General features: G+C 41.5%; 3 protein-coding genes across 9 annotated transcripts; 1 reads left to right on the top strand and 2 right to left on the bottom strand.

The window, feature by feature from the left end:
- Positions 1-59: 59 nt before the first annotated feature.
- LOC118409081 (F-box/LRR-repeat protein 18-like) lies at positions 60-5,682 on the bottom strand. The gene is made up of 9 exons (XM_035809945.1): positions 5,519-5,682; positions 4,365-5,235; positions 3,964-4,129; positions 3,554-3,657; positions 3,041-3,234; positions 2,395-2,650; positions 1,572-1,631; positions 1,336-1,418; positions 60-1,066 (listed from the first exon to the last, which is right to left on the bottom strand). Exons 1-9 carry the CDS (start codon positions 5,668-5,670, stop codon positions 898-900), a joined length of 2,055 nt encoding a protein of 684 aa, XP_035665838.1. The 5' UTR covers positions 5,671-5,682; the 3' UTR covers positions 60-897.
- LOC118404412 (serine/threonine-protein phosphatase 2A regulatory subunit B'' subunit gamma-like) lies at positions 5,518-10,472 on the top strand. Of its 6 annotated transcripts, none has more exons than XM_035803510.1 (8): positions 5,518-5,680; positions 6,212-6,346; positions 7,118-7,210; positions 7,560-7,694; positions 7,879-8,004; positions 8,334-8,555; positions 8,761-8,898; positions 9,180-10,472. In XM_035803510.1, the coding sequence occupies exons 1-8, from the start codon at positions 5,675-5,677 to the stop codon at positions 9,690-9,692; spliced, it is 1,368 nt and encodes a 455-aa protein (XP_035659403.1). In that variant the 5' UTR covers positions 5,518-5,674; the 3' UTR covers positions 9,693-10,472. The 6 variants fall into 6 exon arrangements, with proteins under 6 accessions (XP_035659403.1, XP_035659379.1, XP_035659411.1 ...); XM_035803486.1 differs by having other exon boundaries at positions 6,212-6,370; XM_035803518.1 differs by lacking the exon at positions 5,518-5,680 and adding an exon at positions 5,868-6,001.
- On the bottom strand, positions 10,277-17,829 carry LOC118404396 (putative transporter SVOPL). Of its 2 annotated transcripts, none has more exons than XM_035803476.1 (16): positions 17,501-17,829; positions 16,237-16,327; positions 15,775-15,929; positions 15,563-15,661; positions 15,136-15,207; positions 14,713-14,837; positions 14,434-14,497; positions 14,063-14,188; positions 13,615-13,743; positions 13,202-13,275; positions 12,804-12,880; positions 12,445-12,549; positions 11,804-11,997; positions 11,408-11,497; positions 10,988-11,101; positions 10,277-10,761 (listed from the first exon to the last, which is right to left on the bottom strand). In XM_035803476.1, exons 2-16 carry the CDS (start codon positions 16,310-16,312, stop codon positions 10,705-10,707), a joined length of 1,557 nt encoding a protein of 518 aa, XP_035659369.1. In that variant the 5' UTR covers positions 16,313-16,327; positions 17,501-17,829; the 3' UTR covers positions 10,277-10,704. The 2 variants fall into 2 exon arrangements, with proteins under 2 accessions (XP_035659369.1, XP_035659362.1); XM_035803469.1 differs by having other exon boundaries at positions 17,363-17,828.
- Positions 17,830-18,654: the final 825 nt, after the last annotated feature.

Below are 18,654 nucleotides of genomic sequence, written 5' to 3'. Positions count from 1 at the left end.
TGTGTTTGTGGAATATGTCAAGCATACTAGTGTAGCAACAAGCTGTAGTCAGTCCAGTTCTTCCCACTTTTTATTAACTTCCAATCAAATTTTCTCAGTTTTCAAAGTAGCCTGGCTTGGCCATGCTCTTCAAACTCATCACAGCTCTCTCATTCTCATACAGACTTACCATCTCATGTGGCTTTCAGCCCTTTATTTTCTTAAAAAAAATCCAGCCCCAAAGAAACATCTGACTGGGGACTCCTATGTCTGAACAAAAGTTTCTATCCCAAGTTCTACATTCAGGTCCTCAATGAAAGTGTCATAAATGCGATCATTGCTATCATTGCAGTTTCATGTTTATCTTACAAATAATGCACTTCCCATTACATGTATTTGTGTAAAACATTCTTTCCCACCTTTTCAACATCATGATATGCAAGACTCTTTACAATAATTGCACATTCAATCTTATAATTACCCACAATCTGAGTGACACATAAATCAAATATGTAATGTTTATTGTTTTAACAAAAAAGGCCACTCAATAATGTAGAGGTACACAAAGCTATCCATTCTAATTGACACCATTAAGTTCCAAATCATTCAAGTCTAGTCTTCTCCTAATGTGTGATGAATTATAAATGTGAAAAAATTAAGGCTGTCAAGTATACCTAAATGTTCACGAATGAGCACTCAGTCAAAAGTAAAATGATGATCAAACATGGCACCAACAAGGCTACAAAATGTACCAGAAAGCACAATGTAGCATTTATGGTAATTTCTACCTAATATGCATGGTCAAGGTTCAAAGTTAGGTGTAAAACAGGTATAAAATTGCTACCTTTCCCATCAGTACTTTAAGTTTCAATAACAAAAGGTGAAACAGGACACCCGTGCACTGCTGAATTTTAGGCTCTACAATTCCACATGTTTGTCCAGCTCCAAAGGCTGCTCTCCCACCCGTGATTTGTACATGGTAAACTCCTCCAGGTGCACCATGGGAATGAGCTGACTCAGGAAGCGGCTGTCCTCCATCAGCAGGTGTTGGATAGCCACGTGCAGCGCTGGCCGCTCACTTTGGTACCTGGGGAGAGAAAGTGATACCTCTTTTCTTCATATTCAATAGAGAATAAGAACATCTTTCATAAGATCACTCACTTGAATGAAAGAAAAAGAAGGGTAAAAAAAAATGATAACCAGAGGTTGATATTTGATGGTTTTGTAAATCCTGTTAACATTTTGTAAATATTTTGCCAATTACCACTGAAATGCTACACAATATGCAGTTGTATAAAAAGTTTTAAAATCGTTGCTATTGTACTGGAGACAATTCAGATGAAAATTTAAACCAACCTTTGTTTGATGAGCTGCTGCAATCTGTGACTGGCCAGAACCTGTGCCATGGTGAACAGCTGGCACACAACCAGATGTTTGCACTGTAAAAATAAAACCTAAGTAGGAAGTCAAGTCTCAACTAATCTCAACAAACAAACAAACTCTGAGGAGGTTTCTGTTTCTACACTGCATAATTCAGTCAGTCTGGAACATTCAAAGGCATTGGTGTTATGATCCATTCTTTGGCACCTTACCTTCTCAAAGAGCTTCAATGTCAGATGAGGGTCGACCCTGAAATCAAGGGAAAAGAGTTGTCACCAGTTGCAGCACGACATCACAACACAGGGACAACACTGTGACAGTAATCCACAGTAATCTAAATCATTCTGTAGAATTCCTGCTAAATACTGTAAAACCATTTCCTTTTGTGGTGGGTTTCCTCTGTGGTAGGAGGGAAAATGGAGGTTTTTGCATTTGCAGTGTTCTAAATTTGCAGTTGAAACAATTCTGTCGTACGATAGTAATGCATTGGACATGCACACTCGCACATGGTGGAGAGATGCCACAACAAAAACAAGAAAATAAAGCTACTGCAAAGATTTCAAGATCCACAGTACCTTCATCAGATAGGACATTTACTGCTTTATACAGATACACGTACATGTACATGTATTCACATTAGAACAACTCAGGATGAATTTTACAGTGCAGATATGCTCCCTAATACCCCCTTCACATTAGGCGCGATTCGATCGGACGATGAGTCTGCGAGCTCTAAATTACGAGGAGGCATGACCCTGACGGGAAGGGGGACTCAGCCATTTCTTCGTCGAATCTCCAGGATACATTGAAGTTTGGTTGCTCAATCCTGGGAGAAAAAATAAAGCCAGTCAACTTGCATCCTGCCCTAATGTTGCATATCAAACTTGTGTCATGCTAAGGATAATGAAAGTGGCCAACAATGACAGTGCATTACAAATGTAGTTCATATAGTTCAGTATGGGACTAGGTGTTGTCCTGTAAAACTGTGACTATCTATGGTCTCATTATCTACACATATAACATGCAGGTTCAAACCAAACCTAACCTAAAGTCCTGTAAGTGTGGCATCCTCCTGAGTGCAGACAGTAGGTTCTTGGAGTAGATACACTGCCCTGTGGGGCCCAGGTTAGCCAGGGACAGCTGTCGCAGGGCAGGGCACTTCTCTGGGAGGGTCTGCAGGAATTCCCCTGTGATCACCCCTGGTAACCCCCCCAGGGTCAGCTTACGGAGCTTCCTCCACTCACAGATACAGGACAGGTCCGCATCCTTCATCCGGGACTTCACATCATCACTGGAACAGGCATTAGTCACAATCAGGAATGGGTACAGACATAGGCTAAAGGAAGTCCATACTAGCGAAGCGGGGAAATAAGAAACAGCAATCAAAGTATAGTCTATTACAATACACTTTTAATCAACTTCAAATGCACCTCCAAAGTTTTGAGGATGATCGAAAACATCTGATCAGCCACAAGAATGGGCACAAATATCAGAAAATGCAGTGAGAATTTCAAAAATGCACTATAAATACGTAGGAATATACAAATAATTTCCATTCAGATGGCATTCCAGGTCATTCTGCCTGTCATGTGGCCTTTTAAGAATGACTTTCTTTAACCTCCTTGTACTAGGTACACATTTAGATACAGATCTTAGTAGGGTTTTGAGACACATGTCTTACCATGGTCTGTAAACAAAGAAGCCTCCCTTGTCCCTCTCTAACTTGAGGTGTAATGCCTTGTGGACCAGTTGGGAGTGAAAGCCCACACCCAGCAGTTCAAACTCCTCCACCAGGGGGCAGCCCTGCACTATCTTCCATAGGTTCAGGACCTGTGGGTCAGCCCTGCTGTAGTGGGATGTTCTGGATGATGAAGACTGTAGTATTTGCACATAAAAACAAACATGTTCATAGATGGTGCAGGATATATGCAGATTCCAATGTAATTGGCACATGCAGGTGTGATTGTACCTTCCATAAATGTGCTTGATCAAATATCTAAATGTTGTAATATCACATTTTGTCATATGCTAAATGCTTTCCCATGGCAGAGGAAACAAGGAAATACATAGAAAAAATTAGGAAGACGTGAAATAATAAATGCATGAATGAATTATTAAATGAAGGAATGAAAGTGCAATTATAACTACAAGTTGCAGAACATGATTTTGTACAACAGGTATCCTGAACATGTACCTGTGGCCTGGGTCCATTTCCTTGAAAAGTGGGATCAATTCTTGACTTCTTAGACTTCTTGGAAGTTCCAACAGAACAGGCAGGCAGAGACAGGCTCACCAGACCTAGAGTAATCAGTGCCATGTTTAGAATTAATGAATTTATTTGATGAGAGATAACATATAATACACAAACACTGTTTACATCATAAATAAATCACAAGAACCATTAACCTGCAACCAAATTTGGTACTGGAAGGATACTTCAGCAGGGAGAAGGTTGGAACACTTGCTCATGGTCATTACATGTATGTCTGAAAGTTTGACTAATGAATGATAATCCTAAATCAGTATCTGTAATACTGTGGGATGATGACATGATGATGTACAAAAATGCATGAAGTGCAATATGACTGAAGAAACTACAGCAACCTTTCATCTTGGCAATGGTGTCTGCCAGGTCATCAGAAGGAAAGACATTGGGACAGCCAAAGGAGTTACAGTGGTGAGCACCACTCAGGTTCAGGCTGTGGAGATGTGGGCAGTTCTCAGCTACAGCCTCCAAACCACTCAGGTCCCAGTCAAACCTCTCTGAACACTGGGGAAACAAAAGTCACAGTGGTTATACATTCTGTGGTTGATGAGTTTAGCTAAATCAGATACTGACACTGTGTGCCTCAACAGACTTGCACAGCAAGTTTGTTCATGTGGCTTGAGTGGTTACTTTTAAGTAAATTGGAAATAAAAGGTCAGACAAAATCTCCATGATGAAAGTTTTTGGGTTTCTCACTAAAATACACTTTCAGAGAAATAAGAGCACACAAGTAACTTACACTGAAGCAGTACCTGCACCCCATTAGGTTTAACACTCGGAGGTTCTGACATACTGTGGAAGCTGCCATCAGGTCATAACTATGGAGACAAAAGTTGTACGACAGTCTCAAGAACTGCAGGTTCTTTGTTTTCTCCAGGTCTGAGATGGAGCAGATTCCCTCGCGCCCGGAGGACAGATCAAGCTGCAACAAGTCTGTCTTAAATGGCTCAAATGCCTGTGCATAGCTCCCCACTGCCTTCTCGTATGTTACAAATGGACCCCCACTGATACAGTAGGAGCGGAGAGTTGGCTGGGGGTCACCCTGTTTCATGGAGCCCGTCAGAAGGTTAAACACAGACGATGCCACTTCAGAGTTCTCAAACCCGTAACAGACCAGCTCTTTTAAGTTGCTTGCTGACACTGCAGCTTGATCTTCTTCAAGAGGATTGTATGTCCAGCAGGCCACATGGGAAAGCTGCACATTGCCAAGCAAGTAGATTTTTTCCAGGGCTGGGCAGAATGTCAGGACTCCAAAGAGGTCCTGGTGGACTTCAAATGGGTACACCTGCTTTAATACTTTCAACTTCTTCAGAGTCTCCTTACACTCCTGACTGAGAAATGATGGCCGGAAGCCCCCTTCCACATCCCACGCAAGGCGACGGAGTTCTTTTGTAGCTGATAAGATTTTGGAGAGACATTTGGTGGTGACCCGACAGTGTGATAGGTCCAGCGTCTGGAGGTTCACACATCGTGACAATACCTCAATGGATGTGGAGCGTAACCAATGGCAACCATGGAGACTGAGATGTTGTATGTTCACTGCTTGGTGGCTGATGATGTCTTTAAGGAGGTCGTCTGATAACGCGTGGCAAGACTTCAAACCAGTGTGCCTGTGAGCATTGAAAGACAAGAATCTTAGCTAAAATTGCACATTATTGCTTTCAAGAAACCGGGATACCAGACTGATATAAGAAGCATATGCTAGAAAAGAGATTTTATTTGTTCTATTTGTGACATGTTATCGAAAACAACGGGTTAATTTGAATCGGCAATTCGTGGTGCCCCCCTCCCCACTCAAAACGTGCAAGGAACGTCGTCTGCTTTGCTACACAAATGTAAACAGCAGGAGTCAACAAATGAATGGCGTATGTCTGTGGGAGAATAGAACCTCACCTCCAGAGAGTTTTGTCTTGGCATATTCTGCTAAACCTTCTGCTCACTCGCTGGACATTTAAGATGTCATCTAACGGAAGAAATTGAAGGAACTGCAGCACGATTTCATCCGAAATTTTCTCCATTCCATTTTGTGCCACCGCGGCGGCCATCTTGATGTGGGTGAGTCTACTCTGGTAACTTGCAAGGGTGGGGCATTAACTGAACAATTACCACTAAAAGCCATGATATTGCGAGAGCATAAGACAATTAGGTCTGCAATGGTGATATAAATGTTTTTGTATGTTTCATCTAAATCTTACCTATGGACTTGAAGTTATTTCATCTGAACCTTTCCAACATACCTTGTAAGTAAAATAGTACATAGCTCTTTGTCGACGGATCAAAATGGCGGCCGATTCAACGGAATCTCCGAGTTTTATGTGACTTTTTCGTGCTTTGTTTGTTGTTTGAGGACTTTATCGAAAAGTCAGTGGGTTAAAGGTACGTGCAAGGGTTCGGTGTTAGTCTTGTTGCTTCACAGCTTGGTATTTTACGACAACAAAACCATTCTGTGACATTTTTACGCAGTGATGGGGGAGGGTGTCGCATGAAATCCTTGTTTTTTACGGGGGTCTCATGCATACAGACCTGCTGAACGGTAGTTAACCTATAGCAGCTTCATAAAAGAACACACTTCTTTGTGTGTTGAAGATGGACTGGAAGAAAGCTCTAAAGGCGCATGTTGCTGGGAAGCCAACAAGATCAGAAGAGGAGAAGCGTGCAGAGGAGACACAGCTGTTTACAGAGTTGTACTGTCAGTGGAAGGGTGTCCAACCCAACCGTCAGGTAGGGGCTAACTCCTCACAACAGGTGGGTGTTTGTGGACGTACGTTTGGAAGTGTGTGGTTTGTGTGGTTTTGATTTGATATTCCAAAAGTGCAGGAAGAAGGGAGTTGAACACAGCTGCCAGCTGGTAGGTAGGAACAGCTCACAAGAAGCCGGTTTGCCATTTGATCTTCACATGTGCAGAGAGTTGCATTGTGTGTGATTTAGTAGTCAATTAAAAAGAAGTTCTGATCCAGACCATGTCTCAATCAAGGGCCTTCTACTTTGACATATTATACTCACAATGCATCATCTCCCTGTGCATGAGTATGTTTAAATCAATGATATGTCGGTGTTGGTGAAGATTTGAGTGAGTGTTTTGTTTTGAGTTGAATGCTTTGCTATACTAACAACAATAAAGCAGTGTCCAATGGAATTATGACTTACTATTACACTGGTTCTAAGGTAGGTGCTAATTTTTATGCTCTGAGGTGAACATATAGTAGTTTTTTAAATTTATGTTGACAGTGTCTTCAAGACTAGCTGAACCTAGCTTCCCCAACATTTATCAATTACCATATAGATTGAATATTTCATCACTGCTCTCTTTTGAAGTCATGTTATAAAAGCCAGATATGAAAGAGCTTTCAACCCTACTTTACTTTTGGTAGGCCATCATTTTTTAATAGCACAGTTGCTCACCCTCTCAATTTCTGTAGGTTGTCTAAAAAGAATTGTATGAAAATGAATTATAAAACTGTTTTCCAACCTTTTGTGCCATTATATTTTCAGCATGAGAGTTTTAAGTCTATCCCCAAGTTCTACTTCAAGTTGCCAGCAGAAGATGAGGTCCTACAACAGAAGTTGAGGGAGGAATCCAGAGCAGTGAGTCATCCATTGTCTACAAAAAGGCAGCAAAACTGTATCTGATGTTTAAACACATTTTCTTAGATGATAAAGTTGTCAGCTCTCTGTAGTATTATTTTTGTCACTTTTAGTTATTTTTGCTGTATGTCTGCATTTCTAAAGAGAAAATAGCCAAGTGTGATGTATGGAAACAAGTCTTTCTCCAGATAAAATGCTGACTACTTGTAAAGCGTTACAAGCTGCAGAAATTGTACATGTAGATCTGTACATGTAGTCAAGCTTTGCTACATTTTACTGAGTAATTGTTGAATATGATGATGATGATGTTGTTAGATCTTCTTTACATGCATGTGTTTATTGCTATCAGGTATTCCTCCAGAGAAGGAGCAGACAGCTGTTAGACAATGATGAGCTACAGAGCCTGTGGTTCCTTCTGGACAAGCACCACACACCTCCACTCATGGGAGATGAGAAGATGATCAACTATGAGGACTTTCTCAAGGTATTCACAGACAAATAGTATGTTATAATCTTCATACAAATTTTATAATAGTAGCTATTTAGAGAGCTTTGTTTCCTGAAACACTGCTTAGCTTACTGATTGTATGGATTTTGATTGGAACAGGAAGACTATCAGTACTAGGACACCAAGAGTTTTTACACCATACATGTACTTCATTGTCCAGGTATCCCAGGAGGCAGGCCCTAAGTGTAAGACATACTTCACAGCCACAGTGTTTGCCAAGCTGCTGCAGAAGGACCCTTACGGCAGGATCTCCATCATGCAGTTCTTCAACTACGTCATGAGGAAGGTGAGGCAAGATCATGTGAAGGAATCTTCTTTTAACAATTTCCATAAGAGATTTTTTTAAAACATCTCACTCAGTAACTGCCCATGTTTGCGGGAGACTGGGATCAGACTAAACATGTGCAAAGATGTCAGCTGAAAGAAGCAGGTTTGTCGACTTCCAGTAAGTTCAGTAACCTATGATGTTATTGTACTGTGTTGCTACCTTCAGGTATGGCTTAACCAGACTAGGATCGACCTGAGCCTGTACGATGTGGCAGGACGGGGCTGTCTGAAGGACTGGAGACTATGTGTTGTTGTACTAACCTTTATGTACTGTGTTCCTACCCTCAGGTATGGCTGCACCAGACTAGGATCGGCCTGAGTCTGTACGATGTGGCTGGACAGGGCTATCTGAAGGAAGCAGACCTGGAGAACTACATCCTGGAGCTGATCCCGACCCTGCCCCAGCTGGACGGACTGGAGAAATCCTTCTACTCCTTCTACGTCTGCACGGCTGTCAGGAAGTTCTTCTTTTTCCTGGATCCGCTCAGGACAGGCCGCATCAAGATCCAGGTCAATTTGCTGTCCTCCATTTTTTCACAGCTTTGATTAGGATTATGTAGCAATGTAATTATATGTACATCCCAGCATTTCTACTTGGTGTAAATGTTGTTTTTGTACTGAAGCTTGCACTAAAGAAACTTGTAAAGATGTACATGTTAGTATGCTGTACCAAATGAATTTACAAAGTTCACCATGTATGAATTATGTTATTTAGGACATCCTGGCCTGCAGTTTCCTGGATGACCTGTTGGAGTTACGAGATGAGGACTTGTCCAAGGAGATGCAGGAATCTAACTGGTTCTCAGCACCCTCTGCACTACGTGTGTACGGACAGTACCTTAATCTGGACAAGGTGAGGTGTCTACCTACCTACCTAGTCCCATCCTCATGCCTGTGGTGTATCAGGTGTTCATATGCATGTAAAGTTTGTATGCTCTATGCTGTAATAAATAGGCTCAGTAGTTTCTTGGATGGTTCTCATGTTCTTAGCACCTCATTTAACCAACAGGTAAAATAAACGCTGAAGTAACATCTAATACATGTCAATGTTTCTTGACCTCATTTTCAGTATCCCTGCTTTCTTCTGTGATGCATTTCTGTTGACATATGTTTTTTAATTGTTTCATTTCAAAGGACCACAATGGTATGTTGAGTAAGGAGGAGCTCTCCCGTTACGGTACTGGCACCCTCACGCCTGTCTTCCTCAACCGAGTCTTCCAAGAATGTCTCACTTACGATGGTGAGATGGACTACAAGACATACCTGGACTTTGTCCTGGCCATGGAGAATCGGAAGGAACCCCAAGCTCTGCAGTACATCTTCCGCCTCCTTGACATTCAGAATCGTAACTACCTCAACATTTTTGCCCTGAACACTTTTTTCCGAGCCATCCAAGAACAGATGAAGATCCACGGCCAGGAGCCGGTCTCATTTGAGGATGTGAAGGACGAGATTTTCGACATGGTGAAACCAGCGGATCCGCTGAAGATCACACTACAGGATCTTATCAACAGCAGTCAGGGAGAGACTGTCACAAACATTCTTATCGACCTGAACGGTTTCTGGACGTATGAGAACAGGGAAGTCTTGGTGCAGGAAAACCCTGTGGATGATCTGGAGAACTTTGGAGAGGGAGAGGAAGTCTAGGCTACTGTAAATTTTGAAACTTTTGTGATGGTCTGATTTTTGCATTGACCACTCCATCTTGAATTCATGATACTGTGGATATGTCTTGCTTGTGTGACTACTGTACTATAGAATTGTTTCAATCGTGAGTGTAAAACAATTTCCCTTCTTGTTCTACTGCGAAAGACCATATACATTTACAGCATCTGTACAAACATGCAGTAGTAATTTGAAGTATCAACAGTTCCTGTACATATTAGAGCTTAGGATTACTGGCATAAGGCGTCACTATTGAACATACATGTACCCTGGGTTCCCAGACTTATTAGAGGTGGTGTGTGGAGCAGACTTGCTAAGGACCCTCCACTACACACCTGCTCTATCTTTAGTTTACATCCGTCCCATTGTCTGCTTGCCTCCATGAGCAGATAGTGGTGGCCAGCTGGATAGTGGAGTCAATGGGTGTAAAATTCATGCAAGCATGTGGCAGGGGATTGGTAAGTCCACACCCCCAAGGAGTCTGGTCATCACCCAAGGGTTAAGAAATGACAAATGTACTCAAACAACCTGATAAGAGTAGTATTGCACATAATGGATGAACAATGTTCTTCATAACTTTTTTTAATATTTCCCTTTTGGATTAAAAGGTACCATACAACATGTGCATGGACATAATTATGTACCCACCTTTATGATAAAATACAACAATAGTATTAACATTGTGCACCACATGCCACCTTGTCCCACCTTATTGTTACCAGCATTTGTACAAATAAAATATTATCTGCTTTTTTCCTGAGATCTTTGGAATGAAAAACATTGCAAAAGTCATTTGTATAGCAGTTGAATGTACATTGATGTTAGATTTTGCATGTGTACGTGTACATAAATATTGGCTGGAGTAAGGTTGAATCTATTAAAAATTTGTCACCTTTATCAATATCTATATATATACATGTACAACTGAATTTGGACACCATTAGCCACAACTACCCCTCCCTCATTAACTAAAAGGCCGTCAACATGTGGTCCTTCAGGCGGCCTGTTCTGAGGGCTGCTGGCTATCTGTGGAAACCACATGTACATCATCCTGGAACAACAGAGGATAGGTTATCTATCATGCATCACTTCATACAACACAACAGGATCTGAGATAAAGATAGGATGTACGTATGAGTAGAATTTGCATATCATTTAGCCAGGTCCTACTATAAAATGTGTCAAGCAATAAATTAGACGTTTTGTACATGTAATTTGTACCCATTTTACAGTATCATGAAAGAGTGACGAGTGGTTTATGAATGGTTTACACATACCTGTAGTTTCCTGCCCATGGTGTCCTGTGGCAGTAGCAAGGCCACCAGACAGCAGAAGCCCGCCAGCCCTCCGTACACGTACAGCGCAAGGGACAAGGAGTAGTTCAGTAAAACCTGAGGACATCAAATGTAGTTCAACATACTGAATAGAGGTCGGGAACATTATATGAGACTTCTTATAATGATGGCTATGCTGCGCCTGGTGCATAGACTGTTAATGGAACCGAAAATGTGCAAACGTAAATTATAACATCATAGGAACAGACAAAAAAATAACAGAGCGTTTACATTATATCAAATGTCTTCGGAACCTGGCCATATCTGTTTAGGAAGTGTTGTCATGTAAACGTTCCAAAATTTACAAAAGCCAAGATCATAGGAAGCGGAAAGTTGCTAAACTAAATATGTAGTGGTTCTTACCTGCGCAATAAAGGGAGTAGTCATCGCTCCTACCCTAGCGACGGTACTACATGTTCCAATAGCGAGAGCTCGAACATTGGTGGGGAAGTACTGAGAAAACAACAGAACACAAGATTTTAACTTTGAATTTCTCTTCCTTGATTTTTGGTACGGACAGTCCGCCCTTGCATAGTGCTTTGATGAATACACGGCGAACAGAATAAACAAAGAAAAGGACATACGAGATGTCAGTTAATGATAAGACATGATTGTTCTGCATCTAATGATTTGTACACCCCATACTTAGTATTCCAATACCATTAAATGTTCTAGAGAATCTAGAGTCTTTTACATTTAAATCAAGCACGTTCTACATTCTTCAGCTGATCACAGCGGTTACTAAAGCAGTTTCAGTACCTCCACTGTGTAGATGTACACCATGCTGAAGGCCCCGCTGATGAAGGCACGGACACCGAACAAGAAGAACGTGGTGAGGGCGACAGACGTGCACATGTTCAGCAGCATGAAGAACGTACACACCAGGGCCAGGTTCAACGTCAGGGTCAACTTGCGGCCGATTAAGTCCACCAGGAAAAGGTTGATCGGCATTTCTGACGAAATTTTGGTATTAGTAATTACAAGCTAAAGATGTCAATCTGTATAACCGACCTACCTAATAACTTCGAAGTATGGACGTAATATGTACGCAGCGCGGGAGCAGCTCGTCATATTACACTCACACCAGACCTAACCGTTGCACATCATCGAGCCAGTTGCAGTCGTTGTTTAATCTATCTAGTGAAGAATTATTCGAACATATTCAAGTCAGGTCACCAAACTTTCGAACTCCATCATTAAGGGATAACATATTCTCAGTATCTAGGCACTTTTGTTAAGCTGCTACACGTAGAAAGAATGTCTTACGATACGTCGTATTTTCCAATAAAGGAATTTGTGAGGAGAAACAAAGATTAGGAACCATCAGATACAATTCCTTTGATAATTCACTTTTGTCGATTCTTCTTCAAAGAAATCGGAAGATAATAAAGATTTCTCACGGATGAATTCCCCGTACGTGGAGACGATCATGGAGATGTAGTCCTTACTGGTGAGGGGTTTACATGAGCAGGGGATGACGTCAGAGGAACCGTGGACAGACGAACCTGTAGACGATGTGTGATGCACAGGTTACACACTGATCAGGGGTAGAATTTTTGACAACAACTAAGGCTATAATTCTCACGCCCACGATATTGTATAACATCCACAAATCTACCTATGTCTGGGTCATTTTAAAACATAAATTACGCAGAGACTTCGTGACCAATTAAGGCGTTCATATAATCACATGTGTTGAGCAATCGTAATTATAACCATTGTGTAAAATCATAAAGATGTTATTATGATATATGATAACCTGTGCAGGATGCTTTACTCTCCATGATCTCAGAGCTGACAAGGACGATACCATAGTACAGTGCGCCTGCGCCGCACCTGGACATGGAAAAGGTAAAAAAACAAAACATTCAAGCTAATGCAAAACGGTCAAAAGATATCATCTGACAATTCAATAGTCCTTTTACGCTGCTAGATTGAAATTTGAAATTTGATTTCAAATTATTGAATTAAATAAGGGAGAAACAAGAACCAATGTTGCATAACTCAAACTTACGGGTGCTGGTCAGGAGAGCCAAAATTATAACCATTTAGTTTCATAACGATGTTTAATAGTTCTTACAGGTCCTTTGCTATCAGAAATCATTGCTTGAATCAATTATCAATACAACCGTGTATCTATCAATTTTCAAAGTTTACCATAGCATGACGTCCTGTATCAAGGTCCGTAGGTGTTTTCTTTTGAACAGTTCTTTCATCGTACCCCGAGGTGCCTGTCATTCAGAAATTAAAAACAAACAAAAAAATGATTACATAATTGCGGATTTACAAGCGGTAGTGAGACAAAAATTACATATTCTAGAGCTCAATTTTTGACACACATGAACTTGATTGATGGTATGAAAACAAACGGTGACAGACTAGCTTTAAATTTAGAACTGTTAACCATGCAGCTACATGTAACCTTTAGTTAAGAAGACGTATTAGATCATATGTCTTTTGCGGTGTTCGGAGAGTATTTCAAGTGCTGTGCGGTTTTCTGATCTCCCCTCGGTCACCTTAGAGATTACTGTACTATTATATAATATCTAGCAGTTTTGAAATTCGCTGACCTCGGATGACTTGACAAGTTTTCCTGGAGGAAGTGTCGCCCTGTTCATCCTCGCCATCCTCTCCAATACCTGAAGGGCTTTGATTCTTTTCCCTGCCGCCATGTAGTAGCGGACTGACTCTGGCAGCGCCTAGGGGAAAATTATGAAAAAAACGTTAACAAATCGTATCTTATCATAATTACAAAATATGACCATAGACGGCTTAAGGTGAGAAAACAGCATAAATCTCAGCATATGGACATTACAAATTCTGGTTTGATTGACCGCGCAGATCGTACATCTTGTCGTTAACGTTGAACAGACAGAACATCAACTATGCGTTCGCATCAACACATTCGGCAACTGTTTCAAAAATTAGACTTAAAAAAGGATATTCTAAGGTCATTAAAGAACAAGAACAGTATAGTCAATTTCATCCAATTTCCTCCACGCTACAGCTATACATTACCTTGAAAAATATTAGGACGAAAAACCCAGGAATGCAGGAGAACACTACGAGGTAGCGCCATCCCAGCGTCGGTACCACCAAGTACGCTAACATGATGACAGCCGATCCGCCAAAAGACCAAAAAATCTGCAAAAACGATTCGACTCAGGCAGTCTTTATACAGCAAGGGACAGGGCAAATCTTAAAGAGGAGTTCTTTTGATGATATATGAAACGTTCAAAGAATCCCAAAGTTTTCCAAGATTAAACCATGGCACAAGTATAATCACACATCATGTGGTAGTGTTTCTGTTTATCAATTGCATGGTAGTGTTTCTGTTCATCAATTGCATTGGAAATGTGAAACGAAAACATGGAAATCTGTTTACATACGGCATAGATCAGGTATGCCTTCGCTCTGTACTTGGACGGCATGAATTCCATCAACAAGGTATCCCTGAAATGGAGATAAGAAACATTTGGCAAATGTGTGGAAAGCTTTGCAAACTAGAATGTACAGCTGCTAATACGGTTCTATATATATATAAAGCGCATCAATTCATAATACGTAAATACCTGATGTGAATGGTAAGTGGCTTTTGCTGTGAAATATATCTATCATTTCTCATATTCTATTTTCTGTCATATCTCATAGATTAAACCAGTTCTTACATTTGCGGCCCGCCGGCAAACGTCACGCCCAGCATGGTCCGCAGTATGACCACCCAGTAGTAATTGGGGCTGAACGCCGTCAGGAAGTTAAAACAACTGATCCCAAAAGCTACCATCCACAGAGCCTGTATGGATGCAGGGAGACAGGAGACAGTAGAAACTGACCTTGGGTGATTATTTTTACAATACATTGTAAAAGTTGAATGCTAATTATCTGATAGCAAAACGATGGACATCATACATGTACTAGTACTCGTTTGGCCTAGAGTCAGGTCCGCCCACTGTTGCGATAAGGCCGCAGATACATAAAGGGGTAATGGCAGTATGATGCTGTCATTACGTCCATTCGCAAGCTCACTCTTGCCACAGCTATCATTAAAGTAACAAACAAACAAACAAATAAGCAACAGAACTCGTCCTTACCGGCCATCTGCCGTACCTGTCTGCAACCGTGCCGAACGGAACGCTGAAGACCAACATCCCCGCAAACAGCATCTAGGTAGGGATAACATCAAAGCATTCATGGCACTGACATCGGAGTATGGATCGTGGTTCTTATGAATCTGGCAAGCAGCTAAACCATATCATTTTCGTTTTCATATATCAAAATGATCTTAATTATGATCAAAATTAAGTTTCGACAAAATGTAGCCGACCTGTGACTTCCACTGAGACATAAACTAAGATATCACTTCTGCCAAACGTCGGCGCTAGCTCACTCACGCACTCATCCTCTTGTACGTGGTGCGTTGAGCCGACTAGACGTGCAAGGATTCTTCACGGCTCACTGCAAATAGCTGCGCCTGGCGGAGTGAGCTGTTAGCTACAATCATTTAAACCGCAGACTTACCGTTGTGAAAAGCGCCACCTGCCAGTTCTCCAGCCACCATTCGCACCGCAGCACGGGAGCCAGCACGGCAATCATCATCACGGCCATGGCGTTCGATATCTGGGAAAACACAACTAGATGTGACACTTTCGGTGATAACAGTACTGTTAAACAGCAAGACAATTAGATAAAAGAAAATACTTGAATATATTAAGGATGGAAAATCTACTCACGGAAAAGGCGCCCACGAAGAAGATGATCATGACCTGGAAGCGGCCGAAGCCCACCCGCTCTACCGCGTCCTCCACAGTGAAGAAGCGCATGCTGTCCGCATCCACCACATCCGGGTCCTCCGTGTCATCATTGACTAACAGCGGCTGCTGGCACTCTTTTAACAGCAGGTTCGTTGTGTTAGCGAAAGAAAGAACAAGTAGACGAAAATACCACAAAAGATGTCAATCACCTACTTGCTTCAATTTGATGAACAGTGGGTCACAGATTCTTTTTTTTTTCGTTGATGAAGGATAGACATTTAAGTCAGGTCCAGATAAATGATTATGTCATTGCCTCAGTTTATTCAGTTTTTTGTGTGTGCATAGAATCATATAGGGATAAGGCCGTATGGCTGTATATAACCTTTAACCTACTTAGTTGCATAATTACATGAAGAGGCCCATGACTGATTCTGTCCTTACCGTCGTTCTCGTCGCTGCCCATGCTGGGGGTGCGGGACCGGGGGGTTCTGTGCTTCACATCCATCTCCAGCCACATACCGGCCGTGGGCTTCTACATTAGCCAATAACAAGGGCAAGTGTTTACTGTGGCATGCACTGGGGTGTTGGGGTTCTTCCAAGTTCAAGCATAGCGTCATTTCTAAATGGAGCTGCATAGAGTATTCAGTACAAATTTGACTTGGCCTCCACATGGCATGCGAGTTTGAACAGTTGTGTAAAATGACCTCGGAAGCCTGGAGTAGGGATACATTGGTTTGGGATAGGTGCATGCGTGACCTTCAACTTTCGATTTACCCTTTAAACAGTTTGACAAAACGTGCTGTGTGGACGGCAGCTGGTCGTGACGGGAGGAGTTTGACCTCCGCCGTTTTGGCCGTCTTTTATATTAAGCCAGAAGTTTACAGTCGTGCTGAGAAATAAGGAAGGATATCAAAATCTGCCTGGAGTAATTACTAGTAGTACCTTGACTCACTGTAGGTGTCACCTCAAAACGACGAAAGGTCTATTCCCCAATCAGAAGTTTGGCTCAGGCATGTTTTGGATGTCGGTTTCTCGGCTTTTCTATTTTGGCATTTTTTTTCTTCCGGCACATAATGAACCCATATACACAAAGAATAACTGACAAAATATTAAGGCCGACGAACGATTAAATGAAGACGTCCACAAACCGGCGCATAATATCTGCTTGGAGAGTAAAACGCACGAAGAGGCCAGAGACTGTCTTTATCATGAATAATTTATCTGTACTCAAATAACAACAGGCAGGGCAGACAACATATTATTTATACGGCGGTCTGAGGAAGGAATCGTGCATATCGTAATTGTCATGTTACCGAGCCAACCAGTAGAAATAAAACATTTTCAAATTGTAATCGCATTCAAAATAGATATAAATTTAAATTTGAATACACAAGGATGCCTCCCAATATCTGCTTAAAGATGAACTACTTATGATATCCCGGAAGTAGGGATGACCACCGGCCCCCCTCCCCATACTTTCTTCGGGAGTATATAAATCATGCACTACCATATGTAGAAAGTACGGAGAAAGTAAATGTTCTATCATGATTATATAATATGTACATACTTTTAATGGCAATGGAGGGTCATCTCCATGCCTGGGTCAGAAGATTGTCAGAGGAAACGCCCTTGTAGTTGAAGCCTCGAATTAGTCAAGACGATCGGGTACGGTCGTCCCTATAAACTCCTTGGTCCTACTACGTACCGGCGTGTATCGTCAGCATGTGACGCTGTGTCTGTAGTTGAATGGCACTGTAGAACCGCGTTTTCAGCTGCTCAGTCACTTGTGCTAGAGGTATCTATATAACTTTTAAAAATACACATCGCCAGACAAGCTCCACTTCACTGATCCTTGCTGAGACTTTCTGTAGATCTCTAGACTATAGATAAGATGTGGACGGATCAATTCTTGACACAAAATTATACGAACACTCAATACGTTATTCTAAAAGACACGATGCCGGCGTCCAGGCGGTGTAAAATGAATGGTCCCAACTCGTGACCTCCCACCTCAGAGAGTGTGTTTTGAACCGGTAGTCGTTGAACCGGTGCGATTACTGTTCAGGTGATGACGTCATGTGTAATATGATCCGAGCCTATCCTGTGGCCGCCCTTTGTGTCTATAGTAGAATGTGCTATACTTCATAGGGGTGTTAAAGAGGAATATCTATTCGTTGAGTACGTTCAAGATAATGTTGGATAGAAACGTTGCACATGCTTTCTGACTCTCACGCATTATTTTTATGATTGACGCCAAGCGCTCCAACGTTCAAACATAACTTTCAAAGTGTCAAACGGAATGTCTTCAGATCAAGCCTCTCATGACAATAATCACCTTATCACGGTTTTGGCTGACCTCAAGTTATGTTACATTGACTTGATTGTACGAGGGGTGATCAATAAGTTCTCGGCCTAACCCAGAAATAATAAGCACAACTCAAATTTTGAGGCACAACTTTATAGTATGAAGCCTTTTATCAATATCCACCAAATTACAAATCATTGGAGTCATTACTTTCCAGGCATTCGTTTTATGCAAATTAGAAGGTAAGTGGTGAGAAAAAGAAGGGTGAAGTGTGATCAGACAATTTGACCCGCACACCTCAGGTTTCAGATCAATTGTCCACTTTTTTTCGTTATCCCTTACCTAACGTTACTGGGTGTCACCTGCAACGTAATGATCACAATAATTTGAATTTTGGTACACATTTATATAAGATTTTATACAAGTACGTGGGATTATCAATAAGTCCTCGGTTTTGCGGAGAAATAATAAGCACAGCTCAGATTTCGAAGCATAGATGTCAAGTATAACGTCTTATATAAATCTGTACCAAAATTCAAATTATTGTGATCATT

Source organism: Branchiostoma floridae, chromosome 2 (assembly GCF_000003815.2).
Source record: "Branchiostoma floridae strain S238N-H82 chromosome 2, Bfl_VNyyK, whole genome shotgun sequence".
Lineage (NCBI taxonomy): Eukaryota > Metazoa > Chordata > Leptocardii > Amphioxiformes > Branchiostomatidae > Branchiostoma > Branchiostoma floridae.
The sequence above is the reverse complement of the archived record's forward strand: the minus strand, read 5'-3'. Positions and strand labels throughout refer to the sequence as shown.